Source organism: Theropithecus gelada, chromosome 8 (genome assembly GCF_003255815.1).
Source record: "Theropithecus gelada isolate Dixy chromosome 8, Tgel_1.0, whole genome shotgun sequence".
Lineage (NCBI taxonomy): Eukaryota > Metazoa > Chordata > Mammalia > Primates > Cercopithecidae > Theropithecus > Theropithecus gelada.
The window spans coordinates 134,228,298-134,251,511 of record NC_037676.1 but is presented as its reverse complement, the minus strand read 5'-3'; the positions used below and the strand labels follow the sequence as shown (position 1 = coordinate 134,251,511).

Sequence of the window (23,214 nt, the reverse complement as noted above, 5' to 3'; positions counted from 1 at the left end):
TTGTTTAAAATATTTTCTTTTCCTCATTAAATTGTTTTGATTCCTTTATCAAAAATCACTTAAGTTTTTGATAGGACTCTCTATTCTGTTATCTTGATCTCTTTGTATACTCTTATATCAATAATGTCTTGACTTCTTTGGCTTTATAAATCAAGTATTGAAATTAGGCAACGTAAATTCTTCAACTTTATTTTTCCTTTTCAAAACAGTTAGCTACTCCAGGTCCTTTGTACTTTCATCTGAATCTTAAAATCAATTTACACGTTTTTACAAAAAAAAAAAAAAGTCTGTTGGGGTTTTGATTGACATTTTATTGAAGCTACAGATCAACTTGAAAGAAACAGCATATAAACAATATTTAATCCTTCAGTCCATGAACATGGTATATCTCTCCTTCATTTAGGTATTCTTTAATTTCTCTCATTCATGTTTTACATTCATAACAGAAATCTTACATACTGTTAAATTATGGCTAAATATTGTTTTAATGCTATGTTTAAAAATTTACTCTTGCAATTGTTTGTTGTTAACATATAGATATACAACTGAATTTTGAATACTGACCTTGAATACCTTGAATCCTGTGACCTTACTAAAATTCATTTAATTCATGTAATAACTCTAGTAGGGGTTTTTTTTTTTTTGTCTTGATTACTTAAGATTTTCCACATATACAACCATGTCATCTGTGAAAAGATAGTTTCATTTCTTCCTTTCTCATCTTTATATTTTTTCTTTTTTTCACTTTACTTACCTAAGACTTCCAATACAATGTTGACATGGTGAGAGTAGACATCCTTGACCCAGTTTTAGGTGAAAGGCATCAGACTTTCACCATTATATATAACACCAGCAATAGATTTTTTGTAATTACTCTTTATCAGATTAAGTTCCCTTCTATTCCAAATTTTCTGATAATTTTTGTCTTAAATGAACATTGAGCTTTTTCAAATGCTTTTTTTTCTGCTATTGGTGTGATCATGCAACTTTACTCTCTTAATTAATGTGGTGAATTTTGCTGACTGATCAACTTTCTAATGTAAAACTGATCTTGCTTTCCTCATAGTAACCCCATTTATTTAGGCCATATCATCAGTTTTATACATTTGCTAACATTTTGATAAAGATTTCTATGACTATATTCAAGAGGGGTACTTGTCTATAATTTTTTTAAAAATTATTATACTTTATGTTCTAGGGTACATGTGCACAACGTGCAGGTTTGTTACATATGTATACATGTGCCATGTTGGTGTGCTGCACCCATTAACTCGTCATTTACATTAGGTATATCTCCTGATGCTATCCCTCCTCTCTCCCCCTTCCCCACAATAGGCCCCAGTGTGTGATGTTCCCCTTCCTGTGTCCAAGTGATCTCATTGTTCAATTCCCACCTATGAGTGAGAACATGCGGTGTTTGGTTTTCTGTTCTTGCAATAGTTTGCTGAGGATGATGGTTTCCCGCTGCATCCATGTCCCTACAAAGGACACGAACTCATCCTTTTTTATGGCTGCATAGTATTCCATGGTGTATATGTGCCACATTTTCTTAATCCAGTCTGTCACTGATAGACATTTGGGTTGATTCCAAGTCTTTGCTATTGTGAACAGTGCTGCAATAAACACACGTGTGCATGTGTCTTTATAGCAGCATGATTTATAATCCTTTGGGTATATACTCAGTAATGGGATGGCTGCGTCAAATGGTATTTCTAGTTCTAGATCCTTGAGGAATCACCACACTGTTTTCCACAATGGTTGAACTAGTTTACAGTCCCACCAACAGTGTAAAAGTGTTCCTATTTCTCCACATCCTCTCCAGCACCTGTTGTTTCCTGACTTTTTAATGATTACCATTTTAACTTGTGTGAGATGGTATCTCATTGTGGTTTTTATCTTTGTCTCATTTTATGTTGAAGTTATGCTAGCCTCATGAGTTAGAAAATGTTTCTACCTCCTTTGTTTCCTGAATATATATGAAACTGGTATTATTTCTTACCTAAATGTATGATAAAAGTAAGCAGTGAAGTTAAATGCATTTTCTTGTAGGATGCTTTTAAATTTCAAATCTATTTCAACAGTTAGAGGGTTATTTGGATGTTTTACTACTTTTTGTGTCAATTTTAGTTAGTTTTGACTTTCAATGATTTTTGCCCATTTCATCTAAATTTTTGAATTTATTGTCATAAAATTGTTTTATCACATTCCTTTATTATAATTCTTTTTTATTTGTAATATTGGTAATCTGTGTTTTCTCTCTTTTTCTTCCTTAACACTGACTAGAGGTTTACCAATTTTATCAACTGTTTCAAAGAACAAACTTTTACGTTTGTTAATATTTCCTGTTGTCTTATTGCCTATTTTCTGTTTCACTGACTTCTGATATACTTAGTTTAGCTTACATTGTTCTTCTTTCTCTAATGTCTTACCAAAAGTCATTAATTCACTACTTTCAGATCTCTCTTCTTTGCAAGCAAAAGCATCTAAAGATATAAAATTGCTCCTGAGCAAGATTTTAGCTTCATCTTACAAAACTTTGATAGGTATTTTCAGTTTAAAATGTTTTCTAATTCCTCCTTTCATTTCTTCTTTAAGATATGGGTGGTCTTTTAATTTCCAGACATTTGAAATTTTTCTAGATATGTGTTAATGAATTACGTATTTTTTTTTGTGGCAAGAGAACATACTCAACATGATGTCTTAACATGTCAGTTTCCTGACATTTACTTACATTTGTTATAGTCCCACATTTTTCTATTTTGTGAATGTTGTATGTACACTTCAAAAGAAACTATATTCTGTATTTGCCTAGCATAGTGTTTTCTAAAGGCCACTTAAGTTGACTGAAATGGTTCAAATCTTATATCCTTTCTGCATTTTTGTCTTCTTGTTGGTTATGTTTTAGTACTCTTGTGAGAGGAACATTAAAATTTGCAATTATAATGCAAAGAAACAGGAAAGTATCGTGAGAATAAGCAGTGTCACACACTTTTCTTTCCAAACTATATGTATCTTGTCCTTTAAATTCTTTGACATGTGTGTGTGGGGTCTGGTGGGAGGTGTGGGTGTGTGGTGTTCTAAGGGCCTTTTCTACTAATTCTAATAACTGGGTTATCTGTGAGGCTGCTTATTCTCACTGTATTTTACAGCTTCTTTGCCTTTCTTGTTTTTTTTAACCATACTCAGGTATGGTTAAAATGTAAATGAAAGAACAGTGGGAGCGAAGTATAATATTGTGTGTTCTGCTTCTTTTATGGAGAATACAAACTCTTTCCACTGTCTGATGGTTAGGGTGAGGCAAATTAACAAGAGGAAATGTATCAGACAGGACCTGAAAACTCTGAAGACACATTTCTATAAAGTCTGTTTAGTTTCTCCATAAAGCTGTTCCAGAGCTACTGCTTCCTAAATAGGTGACCCTGTATAACTTACCTAACTTCCATGTATCTGTTTATAAACATGTAAAATGGGAATAATCACTATCTGTTTGTTAGGGTCTGTTGCAGATATTAAATAAAATAATACATTTAGCACAGTGCTTAGAACAACACAGGTGCTTAAAAATGTTAATTATTAGTAGTAACTTTTCAATGAATGTAAGTATATTAGTAGTAGCTGTGGTACCAATGAAACAGAATTAGTTATAATACTTACTCTAAAATATTAAATTCATATAATTATGTTAGTTTGACTACATGTAATATGGTGATCTCTAGCAACATGCCTTTTAAGAACATCAGTTATGGATTTGAATTTTGACTTTGTCACTCGCTAGCCGTATGACCTTCAGCAAGTTATTTTACTTTCCTCTAAGCCTTGGTGTCTTCACCTGAAAAATGAACAAAATAGTGTCTACCTACCTTTCAGGGCTATGGTGAGGATTAGCAGAAATAACAGATATAAACCATGTAGCATAAGATCAAGTACACAGCAGACATTTACTACTAAATGTTTGAAATTTAGTCATCAAAGAAGTAAATGCCCATACCCAGCAATTTTAATTGAATCCTAAGTCTAGCACAATAGTCCCCGACCTTTTTGGCACCAGGGACCAGTTTTGCAGAAGACAATTTCTCCACGGATGGGGACTGGGGGGATGATTTCAGGATGAAACTGTTCCACCTCAGATTCCTTATGGGAATCTAATGGGATCCCCTGCATGAGCAGTAGTTCACAATAGGGTTCCCACTCCTGTAAGAATCTAATGCTGCACTGATCTGACAGGAAGCGGAGCTCAGACAGTAATGTTCGCTTGCTTGCCGCTCACCTCCTGCTGTGGAGCTTGGTTCCTAACAGGCCATGGGCCAGTACAGGTCTCTGGACTAAGGGTTGGGGACCCCTTTTCTAGCACATGTTGAATATTTTATTGTGATTTTCTGTTCTTAAATTTTGTAAATGAGTGATTCTCAACTTAGAGAGTGTAGCAGGTATGGCAGGGAAATGTCTAGAGTAAGATATATAATGACAAAAATGTGCCTTGCTTATCAAAGCAGAAAAAAGGCTGAAATAAAAAAGCAAGTTGCCTAGAGCATTTACCTATCTAATATTAATATAATACAGGGTTGAAGCAAAACAGACTTACTTAATCAAGCTAAAAATATAAAAGATATGGCAGATACAGAAAAAATTTCCAGAAGCATAGACATATCTACTGGCCGCCTCTCACAAAAGCAGGTTTCCACACTGCCTCTCCTTCCTTCAGGTGCTACATTTCTTACTAATGTACAGACATAGGATAATCAAAGAGCACAATAATTCACAACAGAACTGAAATGAATATGATGTAAAAAAGCTAAAGGAAAGTTCAATAATTAAAACGAGCTATCTGCATAGGTAGACTTATTACCGCCCTGAAAAGAACCATGAGGCTGACATATTAAAATGCAGTTTCTGCGGGACAAAACGATTCAATATGAGCAATTTCCTAATTAAGCATAATATTAGAATATGGGTCTTTCAAATTACCCAGATGTCCTTATGAGATCATCAGGAAGGAATGAATAATCTAAAAAAGCAGCTAAAAAGCTAGAGGACAACTAGTCAAGAAAGGGTATCAGACTCTGCCTAAAAAACAGAATCACTATTAAGCAAAGGATCACCTATATGATCTTATGTTAATCCTAAATGCAAAGCATTACTTTAACATCATAACTTAAACATAATGAACCACAAATTCATAGGGGTCCGACAGTTTCTATTTGCGTATGTGTGTTATTGCTACTGTGGTAACAAAACCCTTACCGTATGGTGAGTTCCAATATTTGAGCAAGTCTATCATGAAGCAAATTTGCCTGCAAAAAAGAAAAAAATGTTAAGAACGGATTATTTTCTAAGAATCTATATATAATAATAGCAATGTAATTTAAGAGACAAAGTGTAATTGTGACTATTAAGCTGATTAATTATTAAGTACACAATGCTTTAACATTTTGGTTTGATCTGTCTTACCTATTAGAATTTAATGTAAGGGTTGTCTTTTTCTCCCTTTCCTAGTCTCGATGTTAAAAACAAATCAACAAACACATAAAACAAAATACCTGCAGCAAAATCATGAAAACCACTGAAAAAAACTATCAAAAGAATAACAATCACTAATATTTAATTTGGGAAACCAGTTCCACCATTTCCGTCAGCTTACATCACACAAAGAAATTATTTAGGCCTCATAGATATGCCTTCAGAGTTTTCAGTCCTTATCAGATATATTTTCCTGTGTTCTATTGATCTGACTAAAGCTTGGAACTTATCAACCAATCACTAAGTAAGAGTTTCCACAAAACAACAGCCCACCCACAATCCCTTCACCATTTGTTCACTTACTTTGGATTCACACTGTGCTGCTATTTCTTCAAAAGGTGCTTTCTGAAATTTCTCTATCACAAGACGCCTCTTTTCCTTTTCCTGTTCTTCCATTCCACTGGTATCTATATAAATATTTATAAAGACTCATTAAAGGGAATACATAATTTCACAGAACCCAGTCAATGACCATTAAGAGCTAATGATATATCATCCAAAATTAAAGGCAATTTACAGGGTTACTTTTGCAAGAAAAAAATAAAAAGGCCTAACATCCATGAAATATCTTAAGGCTAGAAAACACATGCACAAAAACAAAACAAAACAAAACAAAACAAAACAAAACAAAACAAAACAACTAAGGGTTAATACTACACAGCACAAGATTCCCTTTCATAGAATGCCTTTGTCTCTCTTACCAAAAAACAGCAAGGGAATGGGAGCTTCCTACAAGTCCAACTACTTCACGGTCCTTCCCGAAGGATGATTCTTTTATACAACAATGTTCTTGCATATATGAGGTACTACATAAAATATTTGCTAAAGTGAATCTTGGTACTGAGTGGAATAACTGAAATACGAACGGGGTCATTTGGAACCATGTTGTTGTAGCCTTTTCCATTTATTTACCATAATTTGGGAAGGAATTTTCTTGGTCTTATGATGATGTATGGTCTGGCCAAAGTTTGTGGGAAAGTAAATTAATTAACGTCTTCTTTTATATCACTGCCATAATTGTGTCTACTTGTTCAGGAATATGACCCTGATGGGACAAGACAATTTTGAAGCCTAAAACATGGAGCTAAATAAATGATACATTTCTATAGAAGCCCCCAAGTGTTTTTGGTTTTGTTTTTGTAATGTCCCCTCTACTTATTCTGTCATTGAAAAAAGCAGCAGATAAAGATAAGTTAAATATCGGTAGTACTAACAAGTGTAAAATATCTCACCAATTGCTTTCTTCAATGCTTCAAAAGTGATTTCTTCAGTGTTACTAACCTAGAGAAAAGTGATTATAAGTGAAATCGAGAGTTAAAAAGGGTCAATATAAATAATACCTTTACCTAGTTACAAGTCATCTAAGAAGTTTTTCAGATTTGTTTTCTTCTTTGTGTTGGTCTGAGCTGTGATTATACTCTGCAGTACCAAATAATCTCCACTTTTTCACTGGTTCTAACAATGGCCTACTGCAGTGGTTCCCCAAAACAAGTCTATAGATTAGCATTAGACTGCAATAATTAACATACCCTAGGCAACAAAACCACCCTTGAATTACAGAACTCAGTCTCCACTTGGTGATGCACAAGAAGATTTGAGTCTCACTGACTGAACACTGTGCTGTAAGTAAACGATGCTCTGAGACAGTGAAGGCTGAGATTATGTATAAATACATTTTTAGACATGTGATAAAAAACAACTAAGTACTCTACAGCCTCTATAATTTTGGTATCACACACAGTTTACAAATCAAAAGTGAAACTAAGATTTTAAACGATTGAAAAGTAAAAACCACTACTTCGGGAAGTATTTCTCTAAAGTCAATCACCAATTTATAATCTCTGAAACTATCCTTTTAACTTATGTCTTTCAAGTCTCTCTTGCTTTGAGATATGTAAAAAGGTATGAAAACAACTGCTTTAAAAAAAGGCAAAAATACATTTTATGGCATCAGCACATTTTTAGGAAAAATAATATATCTAGTTCCTATAGTATCTTTGAATAAAAATTAAGAAACGATACATGGGTACTTGCCTGGGAATCTGGTCATCCCTAATTTTAGCTCATGAGCTTCTTTTGCTAAGTCTAAGACAGCAAGACTAACGAAAGCAAAAGACTTCATTCTCTGCACCTTAGCTTCTCTGTAATACAAAGGCTTTAGCTGGAAATCAAGCAGCAAGAGTTCCACTCCCTCAGTTTTGCTACTGAGGGTTCATATTTCTAGTTGAAGTCAGATTAAACTTGGGAATCTTCAGTTGTTTTGTTCTAGATATCTGGAGCAGACATATAAGATTAGGCTCTGGCTGGTCAATTATTTGTACTTATAAGCATTCTAGTACTTCAGTGAAAAAAAGAAATTGCTTTTGTTCTTAGAACTGGCTAAGAGCTTCTGACTTTTGAGATACAACTCCAGTATAGGAAAAAGAACATGGGAGAAGTCAGAAGGCCAGCATTCTTGATATATATAATTTTTACTTATTACCTGTCAATCCCACATAAGAGCTAAAATACCTTACCCTATTAACTCTTCTCTTTTTGTCCCTGTTTGCCTTAATTCAGATAATTATGATGCAGCTTCCTAGCATCAAGAGCCCCCAACTCACGCCATTAGTGTCCACCTTTTTTCTTTCTTTCTTTTTTTTTTTTTAACATCTCCTTTCTTTAAATCCCTTCAAGTCATTTGTTGGTCCTATTCATTCTACTTTAAAGTAGAGTATTCCTGCCCTCCTGTCCCTCTTTGTTACCTCCAGCCTGGCTACTCTAGATCCTCATTCCATCAACTGTGGACTATTACAAGGATCTCCTAACTGCCTCTACCTCCAGTCTCTTCTTTCTAATTTAGCCTTGTCACACTTGAGAGATTCTTTTTATGAAAACACATTTCTAATAATGACACTGACTAAATTTCGGTGTTTACCTACTTCCTATGAAGTTACATACAAAGCCCTCAGCCCGGTATACAACTTTCTATAATGTTCCTTCAGTCTTATCTCCCACTTGTCCCTTTTGTGAATCTTTTTTTTTTTTTTCTTTAAGACTAACTGCTTTATACTAGCATTTAATGATTCATGTTTTTATATACCATAGCTGGTAAATACAAGCAACATACTTTATTTGGTGATCTACCAAACTACAATCTATTCCAACTCTAGAGGAAAAACTGGTTATGTTGGAGTTATAGAGAAGTGGTGGAAAGGCACCATCCTAAAGGAATTTCAACATTCCCTTTATAATCTAGGACTTTTGCTTTATCTATGATCTACAACACTAACCTAGACTATATAATGCCCTTGGGCCTACATAAAATCTACCATTCATCTTTTTCTAATTATAGTAGTTGTTATGTCACTTCCACAAATATCATAGTAATTTGATAGCATCTAGCACCACAGTGTGACTAACATTGACTAGATGTTAGCATACACACAGTATCTCCAGTTGTATTTGGGGAAAAAAGACAGGAGTACATGGATATAAAACAAAGATCTGTTATTTGTACCAGAATAAACAACAATCTTTTGCAGTCAACCAGTGACTTAATTTTGTACCAAAAAATTTAACATATACTCAAAATTTAATATATATAACATCCTACCCATGCCCTTAAATAATCAAGCACTTACTATAAGCTTTTAGAGAGAAGAGTAGTGTGATGATTTCAGGTTTTACTCATATCAATTATGCATATATAAGGAAGCAAAAAATCATGCCTATAGTGCTTTATTCTATTAGTCAAGCTGATAATTTTATCTCGGGAGACAGAGATGCCTCTGTTCTATTTTAGTCATACATCTTCTTGAATATGTTAATTTAAATTAGGTATCGTTATAAAAATGTGTGTATGCATATATATGTATATATATGCGTATATATACACATGTATATATGTGTATGCATATATGCGTATATATATGCATGTATGCATATATATATATATACACAGATATATATATGCATTGGGAAGCATTCCTCTAAAGTCAATTACCAATTTATATTCTCTAAAAATAACTTTTACCTTGAGTCTCTCAAATCTCCCTCTTGCTTTGAGATATGTAAAAGGTATAAAATCAACTGCTTTATGATAAAAGTATCAGTAATACATTTTATGCCATGAGCACATTTTTAGAAGAAATAATAATATACATCTTTTTATCTATGGCAATTTTTAGAAAAAGTTCACCAAATGATTCTCAGTAGGCCAAGGTCGGAATTGCAAATGTCAGAACTGGCACATCTCAAGTGGACCAGGTATTTCAACAGACTAGAGTTTAGGGAAACAAAAGTTTGTGATGGTCTCCATCTAAACAACCTTCTGCCTCTCTCTCTTTTTTTAAATTGTAAGTTTAAAGAGCAAAAGCAAATACATCTGAGGATAAACTAGGATTATACATACAAACTATAAATAATTTTGATCCAATAAAAAAGTTATTTTTTATGAGCAATTTTCTTATCTGATTCATTGTAAGAAAATAGTTTGATATTTTGCTGCACCATTAACTGGTAAATATCTATTTGATGTGAATTTCTTCTGTCTGTTGTATGAAAGTAATTAATTAGTTTTAGCCTAGAAGATAGTATTATTCTGTCTTCTGGTATTTGAACAAACATCTCTAATATCCAAAAGCAGATTCCACAATGGTAAATGAGTCCGAAACGCAAATGTGCTCAAGTAAATGTGATACTAAACTGTACTTAACTTTTCAGATGCTTGGTGTGAGGCATATTTGACTTAGGACTTATAGTAAATGAAAAACAACAGGATCTTGTAAGAGTTAATAAAAATATTAACGGACTTTTAATGTAAGATTTGTGACAAGAATCTTTCCCCTACACTGGGTCTTTATGCAAATGTTTTTTCAGTTGATTTTATCAAAATAGACTGACTCTTTCCAACAGTTTCAAGTGTTCTCCATATATTTTTGAAAAAAATAAGAATAGTTAACAAAAGGAGAAAGGTGAAAATAGCAGTCAATAACATATAGTGTACTCTTAACAAATTAAGTTTATAAACTAAGACTTTGGATGAACTTCTTCCCTAGAAAGGTAATAGCAGCAAATTCATAATCATTGAAAGGACAGAACTAGCAAGATACTGTTCTTACTAGTAAGGGGTGTATAAATTAGATAGCTCTGAAGAAAGAGGTGAATTTAGGCAAGGTGGTTATTAAGCCTTAAATTGGTAAGAAACTTTAGCTTTAAGGCGTCGAGTTTCAAAATGAACACTAAATGCTGCTTCAACTACTCTTGATGCCGTGCTGATAATTTCTTAATAAAACTGATAACTTCTATGTAATAGGGAGTTGAATGGCATAGAAAACATAAGTCAGTTGGCCGTACTCTGGCCACCAAATAGGTTTAGTACCTGAAGACAAATAAATCAATAGGAATTGGAAGGGGGTAGGAGGGAGGCTTGAGAAAGCATAAATTCAGATAACTTCCTTTCCCTTTCCCTATAGGGATATTCTTTTAATTATGCACATTGTACCAATGAGAAATAAATACTTAAGAAGGCAGACAATGGATAAACCACAAGGTGGAGGTTGACTTGACATGCTGGCATTTTGGCATTTTTACTTGACTATGAAAAAATCCTCTGGTGGTTTGTGTCGAATAAGTCCTAGAGAATACTGGCTGCTTTTTCCCCTATAACTCAGGAGGGTACGCTCTTGTGCTCTTCTGAAACGGGAGGAGAGCATGAAATCTATGTTTTAAATAAGCCACAGTCCTTACAGAGTACATAGCTCACTAACGCAGCTTAAACTACATCCTTACTATCCAAAATAATTAAAACATTTTACCTTAGAGATGAACTTTTAAAACTTTTTAAAGGTAGTGAGCATTTGGCTTCACATGAGGATGTATAGTTATATTTATTTCTGTAATTTGCATTTCCTAAATTTTTAAAAATAAGTAGGATCTAGACAGCCCACTAATTTAATGACAGGCTTTGTATAAAGTTTCTTACAAAAAAAAAAAATCTTTTACACTAAATTATAATGTGAAATCTGACAACATCGTAACATATAATGTTAGGTTTATATATCTTTACAGACAGCTGAAATGAGTTCAGTAAAATAAACTATAAATAAATTCAAAGCTAAATCAGATTAATTTCTACCAATAGTTTAGTTGTTTTGAGGATAATTTAGAGTTGTATTTTCTCCTGTTTGAAAGTGTGGAAGGCAAAAAATTATTTTAAATGATGTCTACCAAGACAGTACTCTACCATAAACTTTCAGTAACTTACCACATCATCAGAAGGAACATTGTTGGATAAAATATCCACCTGAATGGATACGGTGTCCACAATGCTTTTTCTTCTAGAAAGTCGATCTTCATCTGAAATAAAATTGTTTTCCTCCCATTATTTGTTAGAAATGTTATGTTGGTTTTCATTTATAAAATCTACTTATCTCAGATTTCAAAAACTGTCAAAAAATTAAGACAGTTTGTCTTTTTTGTTCCTTCTAAATACATAAAGCAGTGTGTTCTCGGACTTTTACATTTCGTGAAGCAGATTAAAAAGTAAAATTGATGGGGTGAACTGAAATAAGGTTATCAGATTTTTATTTTTCAAAAAGGGGCATTTAGGACAGCAACAACCACCACCACTACCGAATAGTTTAAGAAAGCAAGTCAGTGTAACAGCAAACAAAGGAAGTACATAATCTAAACTTAGTACATTTATCCTAACTCAAAACTGACAATATTAATATTGCCCTTATCTCTCTAATATTTTCACCAAACAGTGAAAGCTGTCAACTAACTCTGGTTCTAGGATGACAGTTTGGGAAGCAATGTTTAAAGGTGTTTACAGTGCATTACAATTTGTGGACTGAAAGCAATTGCTGTTTCAATTAGTATCTCCTCCAGCATTGTCCGTTCAGTCATCTCCATCAGCTGTTGTTATTTTGCTTTATAACTGATCACTTCTCCAGAAAGATGTTGCCTTTACCTCAGTGCTCTAGCTAATCTACTTTTCTGCCCCCAATTCATTTGTACAGTCTGAACAAATTGCTCTGATTTTTCACTACTGACTATGCCGAAGTCCTGTAATTATAATCCCAACCCCAACCACTCTTCTGACAGCGCTCTTAAATAAAATTCCATGGTCTCCCAAATCACTAAATTCAAAAGCTAGTCCTAGCCCATTTTCTGCTTAACCACTTTATGAACATTTGAATTTGTTGATCATAATGTCCTTACATACATTCTTTTCTACTTCTGTTTTTCTACTTTAGCATTCAATACTCATCAAATCTAGGAAATGATCAGAGACCCTGTTAGGTGTTACGGACAGTCTGCTGAATAGATATTACACACCCCGTGCAGCTTCCAGTTTAACAGGAAAAATATACAATAAAATCACACAAATTATTAAAGTATGATGGATAGTACAGGATGCTAGGAAAATATCAAATAATCATGATTACAACCGAAAAAAGGAAGTCACTTTGTGTATTCCAATATATAGAATTAGAGGCTTATTCAACCCTTGGAAAGCTGAGTGAGTAAAAGTTAGGCTAGCCATCGGATATTCTCAGTCTGCAGCATGGAGACGGTAATTCTCAAGAAGCTTCTGGAAGCTGCTAGTCCGATATCCACCCATTTGAATGCTACACTGTCTTTTAAAGATAACAGTTTCTCCTCGTCTACTTGCAGATTGTTCTGAGCACTTTACATTGTCAGTCTCTGATTCTGAAAAAACATAGTTCCCAATTTTTCCTTTACGACGCAGAAGAGAATTCAGGAAGGATGACAATGATGCCAAGTTGGCTACTGTTCTACTCCCAGTCCTAAAAGGAATGTACTCACTCAGGTCACAGCCCAGGACCTCTAACTCTCTCAGAGAGTTCCCAGGTACTATTAGGGTTGCAGCTGGCACCCAGTAGGTGATCTATAAATACTTGTGTGACTGAGCAGGATTCTGGCGCCTCCTTTTCTGAGTTCAACATTTCCAATTTCTTATTAATCAATTCTATTTGACATGTTCTAAATCCAATTCCACATCTCTAAATAAACCATCTTTATCTCCACATTGTCCTATTTATTTTCAGGAGTGCCATCTTTCAAAATCTTCATCTTTTCTTACCTAAACTCTTAGGATAGCTTTCCAGTGGGTCTTCCTAGTATGTTTCTCCCTTCTGTACTACCAATAGAGTTGTTTCAAAAACAGATCATTTTCAGTCCTAATTAGAATTGTTAAACAAATGCAGCCCACTGCTTAATGCCGAGTTCCCAAGGTTTTCTACCTCACTGCACATATTAAATTATAATGCATGCATGGTACACAGAGATAAGTGGAAGGGCCTGCTCATATTGCAGGCTCAGACTGCCCCAGGCCCTCTCCAGCTACCTGAAGAGCAAAGGAGAACGATACCCAGACACACCTATAAAGTTCCCCCAAAACAGTAGGGAAGTTCAGGTCTAGAATCAGCCTAACAGCACAGAGTTACTGTATCATCTGGCAACACTTCATTTTTCTTTTTCTTCCTGAGACAGTGTCTCTTCTCTGTCACCCTGGCTGGAGTACAGCGGTGTGATCAAAGCTCATTACAGCCTCAAACTCCTGGGCTCGGGTGATTCTCCCACTTTAGCCTCCCGAGTAGTCGGGACTACAGGTACGTGCCACCATGCCCGGTTAATTTTTTTAAACTTTTAAGTTCAGGGGTACATGCGCAGATTTGTTATACACATAAATTTGTGTCATGGGGGTTTGTTGTACAGATTATTTGATCACCCACATATTAAGTCTAGTATCCATTAGTTGTTTTCTGGAAGCTCTCCCTTCTCCCATCCTCCACCCTTCAACAGGTCCCAGTGTGTACTGTTCCCCTCTATGTGTCTGTGTGTTCTCATCATTTAGCTCCCACTTACAAGTGAGAACATGTGGTATTTAATTTTCTGTTCCTGTGTTGGTTTGCACACGTGTATGTTCATTGCAGCACTATTCACAACAGCAAAGACATGGAATCAACCGGCTAAATTTTTTGTTTTAACTTTTTGTAGAGACGGGGTATTTTTTTTTTTTTTCTCAAGCTGGTCTCGAACTCTTGGCTTCAAGCAATCCTCCTACCTTGGTCTCCCAAAGTGCCAGGATTACAGGTGTGAGCCACTGTGCCCAGCCTATGCTCCATCTTTCTAATTCCATTCTGTATATACTGTGATTTTACTTTACTAAAGAAGCAAAGATTGACGAATTAAAAGCAATCAGCAAGAAACTGGTTTCTCTCTTACTGACTACTCCTCTACTCCCAGGTAGCCTTCCATGGTTGTAACTAATGCTGTTAGTCAATATTACAGTTTGCCCTTTCTGGGGATGTGACAGGATTGCAATTCCTGTCCTCTCTGTGGTTAGGAGGGGTTCTGTAATAAGTCCTGGCCAATACAGTATGAGTAACGTACCAGACAGTGGTAGCTCCATCAGCTTGAATTCCAGAATGTGGATGATGCATAGTTATGTACAGCAAGTCTGAGCAATAAATAAATCTTTACTGTTTCAAACCATTAAGAACTTGAGGTTGTTTGCTACTATAGCATAACCTAGCTAGGGTTTCTTAACCTTGACACTATGGACATTTTGGGCCAGATAACTCTTGTTGTGGGAAGCTATCCCTTGTATTATAAGATGTTCAGCAGCATCCCTAGCTTCTATGCACTAGATGCCAACAGGCCTATCCCATCTCTCTCCGTCCCAGTTGTGACAACTAAAAATTTCCCCAAGATTGCAAAATTCACCCTTAGCTGAGAACCAGTAACGCAGTGCATCCTAATGGCAGACTTTTCTACAATTTTACCTGTATGTCACCACCATGTTAACTAAGCTTCTTAAAACACTAACCACATAACTCCTCAAGCTATGCTCCCCAACTGCTTGTAACTAAAAGGACATTCTAGGCTCTCTCATCAGATCTTACCAACAGTAACTTCAGCCTTCCCTAATTAATCTAGTGTTCAACTCAAAGATGCCTGTTTTCTAACCTCTGTGCATGCTGTAGGATATCTGCTTTCTAGAAACATGTCGTTATCCTGTCTTTCTTTGCCATCCTCCTCACTATAGAGATTCTTATCTTTCAAGGCCTATTTGAACATCACATCGCTTCCTTAAGTGTTAAATATTACTCCAATTATTTCTACTTGTCCCTCTTTCTTCTGAGCTACAAAAACTTACTATCGGTTATTAATGAACTTCCCTTCCATCATCCTTCAGCCTTATACTACCGTCATGTACACTGATATCTGACATATATATCCATGCATGAAATTCAGTGAGACTCTGGGTTTTGTATCTACCATACAAAAGTCACTCAGGTTGTACTGCATGAAGGCTGAAGGTACAGAATCAGTACATACTCAACTGCAACAAAACAGGACACATTGTTGTGCAAGAATTTTCAGGATGAGAATATTTTATATCCTGCATGTGGCTACTGCTGAGTTAACTTAGACCCTGTATTTTTTGTTTTTCCTTCATAATGATATGCTTTGATATAAGTAACTGGACATAAACACATCAATGGAATTGCCCAAGGCAGTATGCAGTCATCCCTGCTGATCTGCTTATAGCATCCAGGCACACTAACTTTCAAGGTCTCTCTGGAAGTAAAAATAAGGACTTCTCTCAAAGGAGGCTATAAAAGAATTTCTGGGTTAATTTATGAAAGCTGAGGGGTTGCAGAAAGAGAGTCATGTTGAAGCCAATAATAAAAAAAGAAAAGAGAAGTATGGGGGCCAGAAAGGGGTCCCTGAGTGGCAAAATCATTGAGAACAAAAAGGAAATATAGTGTTGTCTCAAAGGTGATCAATAATCACCTCCCAGGAAAATCCAAAGAAAGGTCTTAATCAATTTTCTACTTCTCTGAAGCTTCAGCAATTTGTGCCAAGTTACCTTTCCCTTTTTGGAAGCTCCTCTACAGCTGCCTTCTCACCCTCCAACCTCCTAGTACCCACATTCTAACATTACCTTACTTTCCTTTCACATTCTTGAGACTTTCAGCTTTGGGGCTTTACGTTCCTTCCCAATACGGCCTCTCCTCAGGAAAAGAGAACTGTCTAAAGCCATTCCATCCTCTTTATCTCCATGCCTTCACTGTGAGAAGTCATCCTCCCTGAAGGCTTTAGCAAAATCCCTTATGTTGCTTTTTTCAAAATTTTCATTATAACCTCCTAACCCTCACACAAAACCCAGTCCTAACTCCTAACTGCCTCAAGCTACTTGCATGCTCCACTCTCAAAGATACTCAACAAGAGGATTATCTCCAAAACCAGCCACTTTTTCCTATTTATTTCTGTTAACAAAAACTCTATCCTTCTACCACCCCAGATTCAAAACTACTTATAGAGAGTTTCAGCTGAAATATGTACTTCTTTCCTTCTTCACTTGAGCCCAGCTGATATGGTTTGGCTGTGTTCCCACCCAAGTCTCAACTTGAATTGCATCTCAAGAATTCCCACCTGTTGTGGGAGGGACCCAGTGGGCGGTAACTGAATCACGAGGGTTGCTCTTTTCCACATTATTCTCGTGATAGTAAGTCTCACGAGATCTGATCCGTTTATCAGGGGTTTCTGCTTTTGTTTCTTCCTTATTCTCTCTTGCCACTGCCATGTAAGAAGTGTCTTTCACCCTCTGCTATGATTGTGAGACCTTCCCCAGCCATGTGGAACTGTAAGTCTAATTAAACCTCTTTCTTTTGTAAATTGCCCAGTCTCTGGTATCTCTCTATCAGCAGCGTGAAAACAGACTAATACACCAGCTTTCTCTCTCATCCCTCCGAGAAAAACAAAACATACACAAAAAAACAAGCAAATGAAATGGTAAGTAAATCCTATGTGTCCCCTCAGTTTTACACCATCCACTCAAGCGCCCAAGCCAGAAACCTGGACAAAATCCCTGGCTTTCTCCTTGTCTCTCCATACCAATCAATATTCTCACTGATGCCTCTTTATTATGGGCCACTGTCATTTCTCCTAAGGATGACTAACATGCCATCAAAATAAATAGTCACCCCATCCCCAGTTTGCAAAATTACAACCAAAGTACTATTTCTAAAATGCAACTCTGATCATGTTATCCTCTGATTAAAATCACTCATGCTTCCCCACTGCCTTCAGAACAGAGTTTAAACTAGTTCACCTTGCTTTAGAATTCCTACCTCCGCTCCCTGAAGTCTGTCGTCACTCTGTGTTAATTCACAGAACAAATCCTGTTCTTGCCTACCTCATTCCTTCACACATGTTGTTACTACCATATGAAGCACAGTTCACTTGCCTAACACCTGTTTCAAGCTCAGCTTAGAGGCTTTTTCCTCTGGAAGACATCCCTGGCCCGCCAAACCTGGATTAAATATTTTTACCTGCTATTGGAGGACCCAAAATGTCCCTAATCATAGCCGTATAGTCATATTACAATTGCCTGGTTATTTATCTTCTTAGAGAAAAATTATATAATGAAATTAACTTATTTCCTATGCACCTAGAATAATACCAATCATCTGCTGTGTTTTGTGGTTCAAGTAAACAATACATTTAAGAGAGACTGTGAGCTCTGTGAAAGTAGAGACCTACCTGTCTTGTTCATTCTGGCTTTTGCTTGCACAGCAGCTGGCACACTGGAGGTGCTCACTTAATATTTAAATAACTGTATGAGTTGACTGAAGCCACTGATACCTCTGAATGATTCAGATGGGGGACACTACTGTTTTCATAAAGCAGTACTTGGCACAGGCCTAAACATACACTATTCATTTGAATTCTAGGTTGATTAAAGTAAAATACAATAATCTGCTAACATTTATCAACCACATTATTAGGATGCCAGGCATCAATAGTTCAATAAACTTTAGGTAGATCATCATTCTTTCTCTAGATCCAGTTATCATTGTGTTTCAATCATTCATCTGCTTTTCCCACTAGATTGTATTCCTTGAGGATAAGAATTGCATCTTAACATCTTGCTACCCTATGAAAGTCATAACAGTGCCTGATATATAGGTACCCAGTAGAAGTTAGAGAAATAAATGATAAAAATCAATCTGGATCTTTCTGGATGCGTGAACAATACTTGAGCCCCTGAAAAATAGTGAAATCAAATAATTTATTAAGCAACTAACTGGAGAGGCTGGTAGTGGTGTCACCTAATCATTTAATTCAATTTTAGCCTCACTATCCTCATTTGTAAACAAAGATAATGCTACCTTCCTCACCAAACCATTATGAGAATTACATAAGAAAATGAATACAAAGCACTTATCACAGTGCCTAGCACACAGTGCATAATACATGGTAGCTACTATTGTGATGATGATGGGTATTGCATGATACACAACAAACTAAATATGTTCTGCCTTTTATTTTAATACATTGTTCTTAAATCCCTTCAAGTTTTTAAATGAATTATCTGATGGTTACATAGCAAAAGGTAATTTAATTACAGATTCAGTATCCCATAAAATATCACTGTTTATTCTGTTTCTGCATTAAGGTAGGATACTCACGCCACAGACAGGTTCTAAACTATCAGTCTTTACAAATCAGAAAAATCTAGGATTTCTATGCAGTTATACAATTAAGTAGACACTAAAACATTCAGAATTCTTTCAGTCATTGGCAGAGATGCATTATGAGAGAATACATCTTTTTTAGGGGTGGGAGGAATCAGGGAAGTGCAGACCATTTGTTAAAAATTTTAAAAGTACCAGAGCTTTCATTAAAAATTGTTAAGAGTTAAAGGAACAGGGTAAAGAGAAATAACAGGGGTAAAAATAAACTATGGCTATAAGGAAGATAAAGGAAAATAATAATTAAACTAATTACAGAAAATATGCAGGCCACTGGCCCCATTTTCTAAAAGGCACATTTTATTAAGCTATTTTCCTAGAGGACAGGTGAGGGAAAGGGCAGGCCAAACTGACAACTGGATTTACCTTTGTGCTTGTGCCTGGGTTTAAGAGGTTTTTTGCTTGAAGGAAAGAGAGCTAAATTCAAATTATAAGAGTTAAAATATTTAAAATTTTTTAAAAATCTTTTAAATTATAAAGCTCTAATAATGTTTTATTCTTAGCACTTTTATTTCCTCAAGGAGTTCCTGAGGAACACAATCTTTTATAGCATAAAATTAAAAAGAAAACGCAAAAGCATCATTAACATCTCAGACTGTTATGAACAATTATTACTGTACTAAATGTATGTATTTTGGATCCATGTTGTTTAAAAAAAGCCATTTACAAAGACTGCGCTACTTGTAGTGACTAATTCAGAAATCTTTCTAAGTGAAATCAAATGGTTCTCTTGTAGAACAGAGGTATCCCCAAAGAAAGAACTAACTCACAAAATCTACTTATATAGTCACCAAATGAAAATGAAAGCATAAGACATAAATTCTTTGATTTTAATTTTTACAGTAAAGGTTGAATACAAGACACTATGCAATTTTACCTTCAAACAATTATTTCAGGCAATGGGAAGAATAGAAGGGACTATATAGGTCACAGAGAAAAAAAAATCCCTAACTCAAAAAGTTTGTAGTTTTATTTATATAACAACAGTCTGTACTCTTTCAAATAACAAAAGTTGTCTAATTCATTAACCTCAATAATCACTTATCATTAAACAATTTTCATCAATTTCCATAACTTAAATAGAATATCATTTAATGAGAAAAGATCTCACTTTAAAATATACTATTAAATAAAATATTAAGTATTGTAACAATAAATATTCAAGGACTTGATTTGCTCATGGTAAAATCATATCTATGTTGTTAGAGATTTGCTGAAGGTTTTCAATAGCAAAATTAAAAAACAGAAGTAAATACTCTTAAGCATTTGAAAATGGCTGGGCTATAGTAAGGACACACACCAGAATTAATTTTCATTGCTAACTGGGTAATGAAAAAATTACTATAACATAAGCAATCACCAGAGTGAGAGTTCTAATTATCCTCCTCTTACCTGTTACTTGCGGTACATACGGAACTGACAATCTCTCAACACTATATCCACTTCCACCTAGGGACTCTGCAATCTTGTTGGTCAGAAAGTACAAATCTTTCTCATGCTTCTCTAAAGATTTTGGAAGCCTGCCAAGTTCATCAAAGCAACAATCATTCAGTATTAAATTACTGAGCAAAAATTAGTTACTATGCAAAACATTCCAGAGCAAAAGCCTCAATATTCTAAATATAAACACAATGTAAACTGTAGTAACAGAAAAATCAGTATATTTTAGGCAACTAATTTGAGCTCTTTAAAAACACACAGTATGCGGTCCCATATATTAACCATTCTGCAGTGATTCTTCTCCCAGTAACATTCCAATAGTGAATTTAGCCTTATATTATTCTGTTGATCTTCACTTGTTAAGTAATAAAGAACACTAAATGTAGCTTTTATTGTCATATTAACAAAAAAGTGTACTGAGAGACAAAATAAAAATGCAGCCCACTGACTGTTAATGAAAACTGTATTAGCCAGCTAAGTGTTAGGAAGTACTTGCCCACCCACATAAGGTTTCACCTTCCTTTCAAACTGCTTGATATTATCTTACTGATGCTTTCAATATAAACTGCTTTTATAGCCCAAAAGTTCACACAAAAAATTATTCATATATATACTTTTCTTTAGAGAGCAAGAAATAATGCAGGAAATAACACTGATTTTCCTTAATACATTCTTTCTTCTACAATATTTTGAGTATTGTTACCTATTACTGAACGTCTTCAACAGGATACCGTATTCTCTTAAAGGTTTGATCATTTACATATGAGAACATAAAATATGCTATATTTAAGAGAGACAGCCAACATTTTTTAAAAAGTGGGGTAGGTTTTTTTTTTTTTTTTTTGAGATGGAGTCTCCCTCTGTTGCCCAGGCTGGAGTGCGGTGGTGTGATCTTGGTTCACTGCAACCTCCGCCTCCTGGGATCAAATGATTCTCCAGCCCTAGCCTCCTGAGTAGCTGATACTACAGGCACATGACACCACGCCCAGCTAATTTTTGTATTTTTTAGTGGAGACAGGGTTTCACCATGTTGGCCAGACTGGCCTAAAACTCCTGACCTCAGGTGATCCACCCACCTCGGCCTCCCAAAGTGCTGGGATTACAGGCGTGAGCCACTGCGCCCGGCCAAATCTTATTCTTAAAAAACTTTTTCAAGATTGACTCCATGTTGTGCATGAGTCAACATCCATAATGTACAGGCCCTTTTATAACAAGGGAAATAATTAAATGAATTAAATGACAGACACAAAATGATGATTAGTATAAAGTACCAGGAATTACTATAACAATATTTATACTCCTTTATTATTATTACTGATTGGTTTATCAAGTCAGTACCCGATCCTTAAAACGTAAAGATTAACATACATGCACTTATCTCTGAAGATATGCTCTGGTAGAAAATAAGGGGCTTCCATAGTTCGAATTTCAATAACCTAAAAAATATTCAAAAACAGAACAAAAATAAAAAATCCCACCCCTCAGGACCTTGCTATAAAAATTTGGAAAACAGTTTAAAAACAAAACAACTTTAAACATTTATAAGAAATACCATCACTGTTTTTGAATTTAAGCTAAGTTTACAGCTCAAGTGTACAGTCTGTTTTGTTTTCACATTTATTATTTTTAAAATTTAACAGATAAAACTGTGACAATAAAATAATATATAAAGCAAAAAATGATGACACATTACATTTGATTAAGCCTAGTATGATAAAGCAAGAATATCTATTTTCTCAAATGCACTATTTTGTAAATCGCTTTACAAATCACCATCCTCCACCTGCCGCATTACCTTTTGCAGCCTGTGTACAAGGTCTCCAGGCACTTGTGTGGTCTAGCTCCTCCAATGAACTGTGAGCAAAGAGGTACTCTGCTTTTGTAATACTTAATTCTCTAGTGGTGGGCATCAATTATTCACTCAAATATCTGATTAATGAATGGATGAGTTTTGTTTCTTAGATTACACTAAAAGCCTACATTTTAGTAAGGACTAAACGATGTGCTTCCAATTTAAGAAAAATAAAGTTCTCTCTTACAGACGTCTTTAAAAGTGGACTTTTTCTGCTAGGTAAGTTGGGGGCACTGTAATGTTTACTAAGTTATGCAAATAACGATGTAAGAGTTACTGCTAAAGAAAACTAAATATATTTGAAAGACATAGGACAATTCTCTGAGATGCACATTAATTATTCAACTTTTGAGATCTGCCTCAAGTAGTTTAGAATAAACAACAAAAGAGTGTAATTTAAGAAAATTTAGATACCAAGATTCATAAGGGTTCAAAGGAAAAAAGTCACAGAATAAATTACATAAGGTATTCTAGAAGAAAACCATATATTGCATTCAACCACTACATTAAACTATTATAACAACATTCATCTAAGAAAATATAAAAACAGTAGTTACAGTTTTAGCTGTAGTTTCAGTTTACTGGCTGTATATTTTTATAGAATTATCTTAATTTGATACATAATCACCAAAGTTAAAAATAATCATCATTGGAATAAAATTAGCAATTTTGTACAAAATTCAAGTTTAAGGACTTTTCTAAATATATTTACCTTGCTAACATGCTGGCAAAATGCAGGGACAGCTATCATCTGACTTACAAAGTTGAGGTATGCTGCAACCAGTGCCATGATTCCACAACGATGGAACATTGGCAAATTATCCTCATTGATAATTGCACTGTCCTTTA

The 23,214-nt window shown here is 35.0% G+C and overlaps 1 protein-coding gene across 9 annotated transcripts in view; it reads right to left on the bottom strand.

Moving 5' to 3' along the window:
• EFR3A (EFR3 homolog A) overlaps nucleotides 1–23,214 on the bottom strand; it is a 101,631-nt gene that overhangs the window by 5,576 nt on the left and 72,841 nt on the right. For 6 of the 9 annotated variants that reach the window (XM_025393861.1, XM_025393858.1, XM_025393859.1 and 3 more), the window contains exons 16-22: nucleotides 23,078–23,209; nucleotides 21,882–21,949; nucleotides 20,466–20,593; nucleotides 11,765–11,856; nucleotides 6,750–6,798; nucleotides 5,821–5,924; nucleotides 5,242–5,291 (exon numbers count right to left, since the gene is read on the bottom strand). In XM_025393861.1, the coding sequence (XP_025249646.1) occupies nucleotides 5,242–5,291; nucleotides 5,821–5,924; nucleotides 6,750–6,798; nucleotides 11,765–11,856; nucleotides 20,466–20,593; nucleotides 21,882–21,949; nucleotides 23,078–23,209 (623 nt within the window). Of the gene's footprint in view, nucleotides 1–5,241; nucleotides 5,292–5,820; nucleotides 5,925–6,749; nucleotides 6,799–7,551; nucleotides 7,783–11,764; nucleotides 11,857–19,439; nucleotides 19,491–20,465; nucleotides 20,594–21,881; nucleotides 21,950–23,077; nucleotides 23,210–23,214 lie in introns of all 9 variants that reach the window. The other 3 variants (XR_003120779.1, XR_003120778.1, XM_025393863.1) reach the window with 2 other exon arrangements.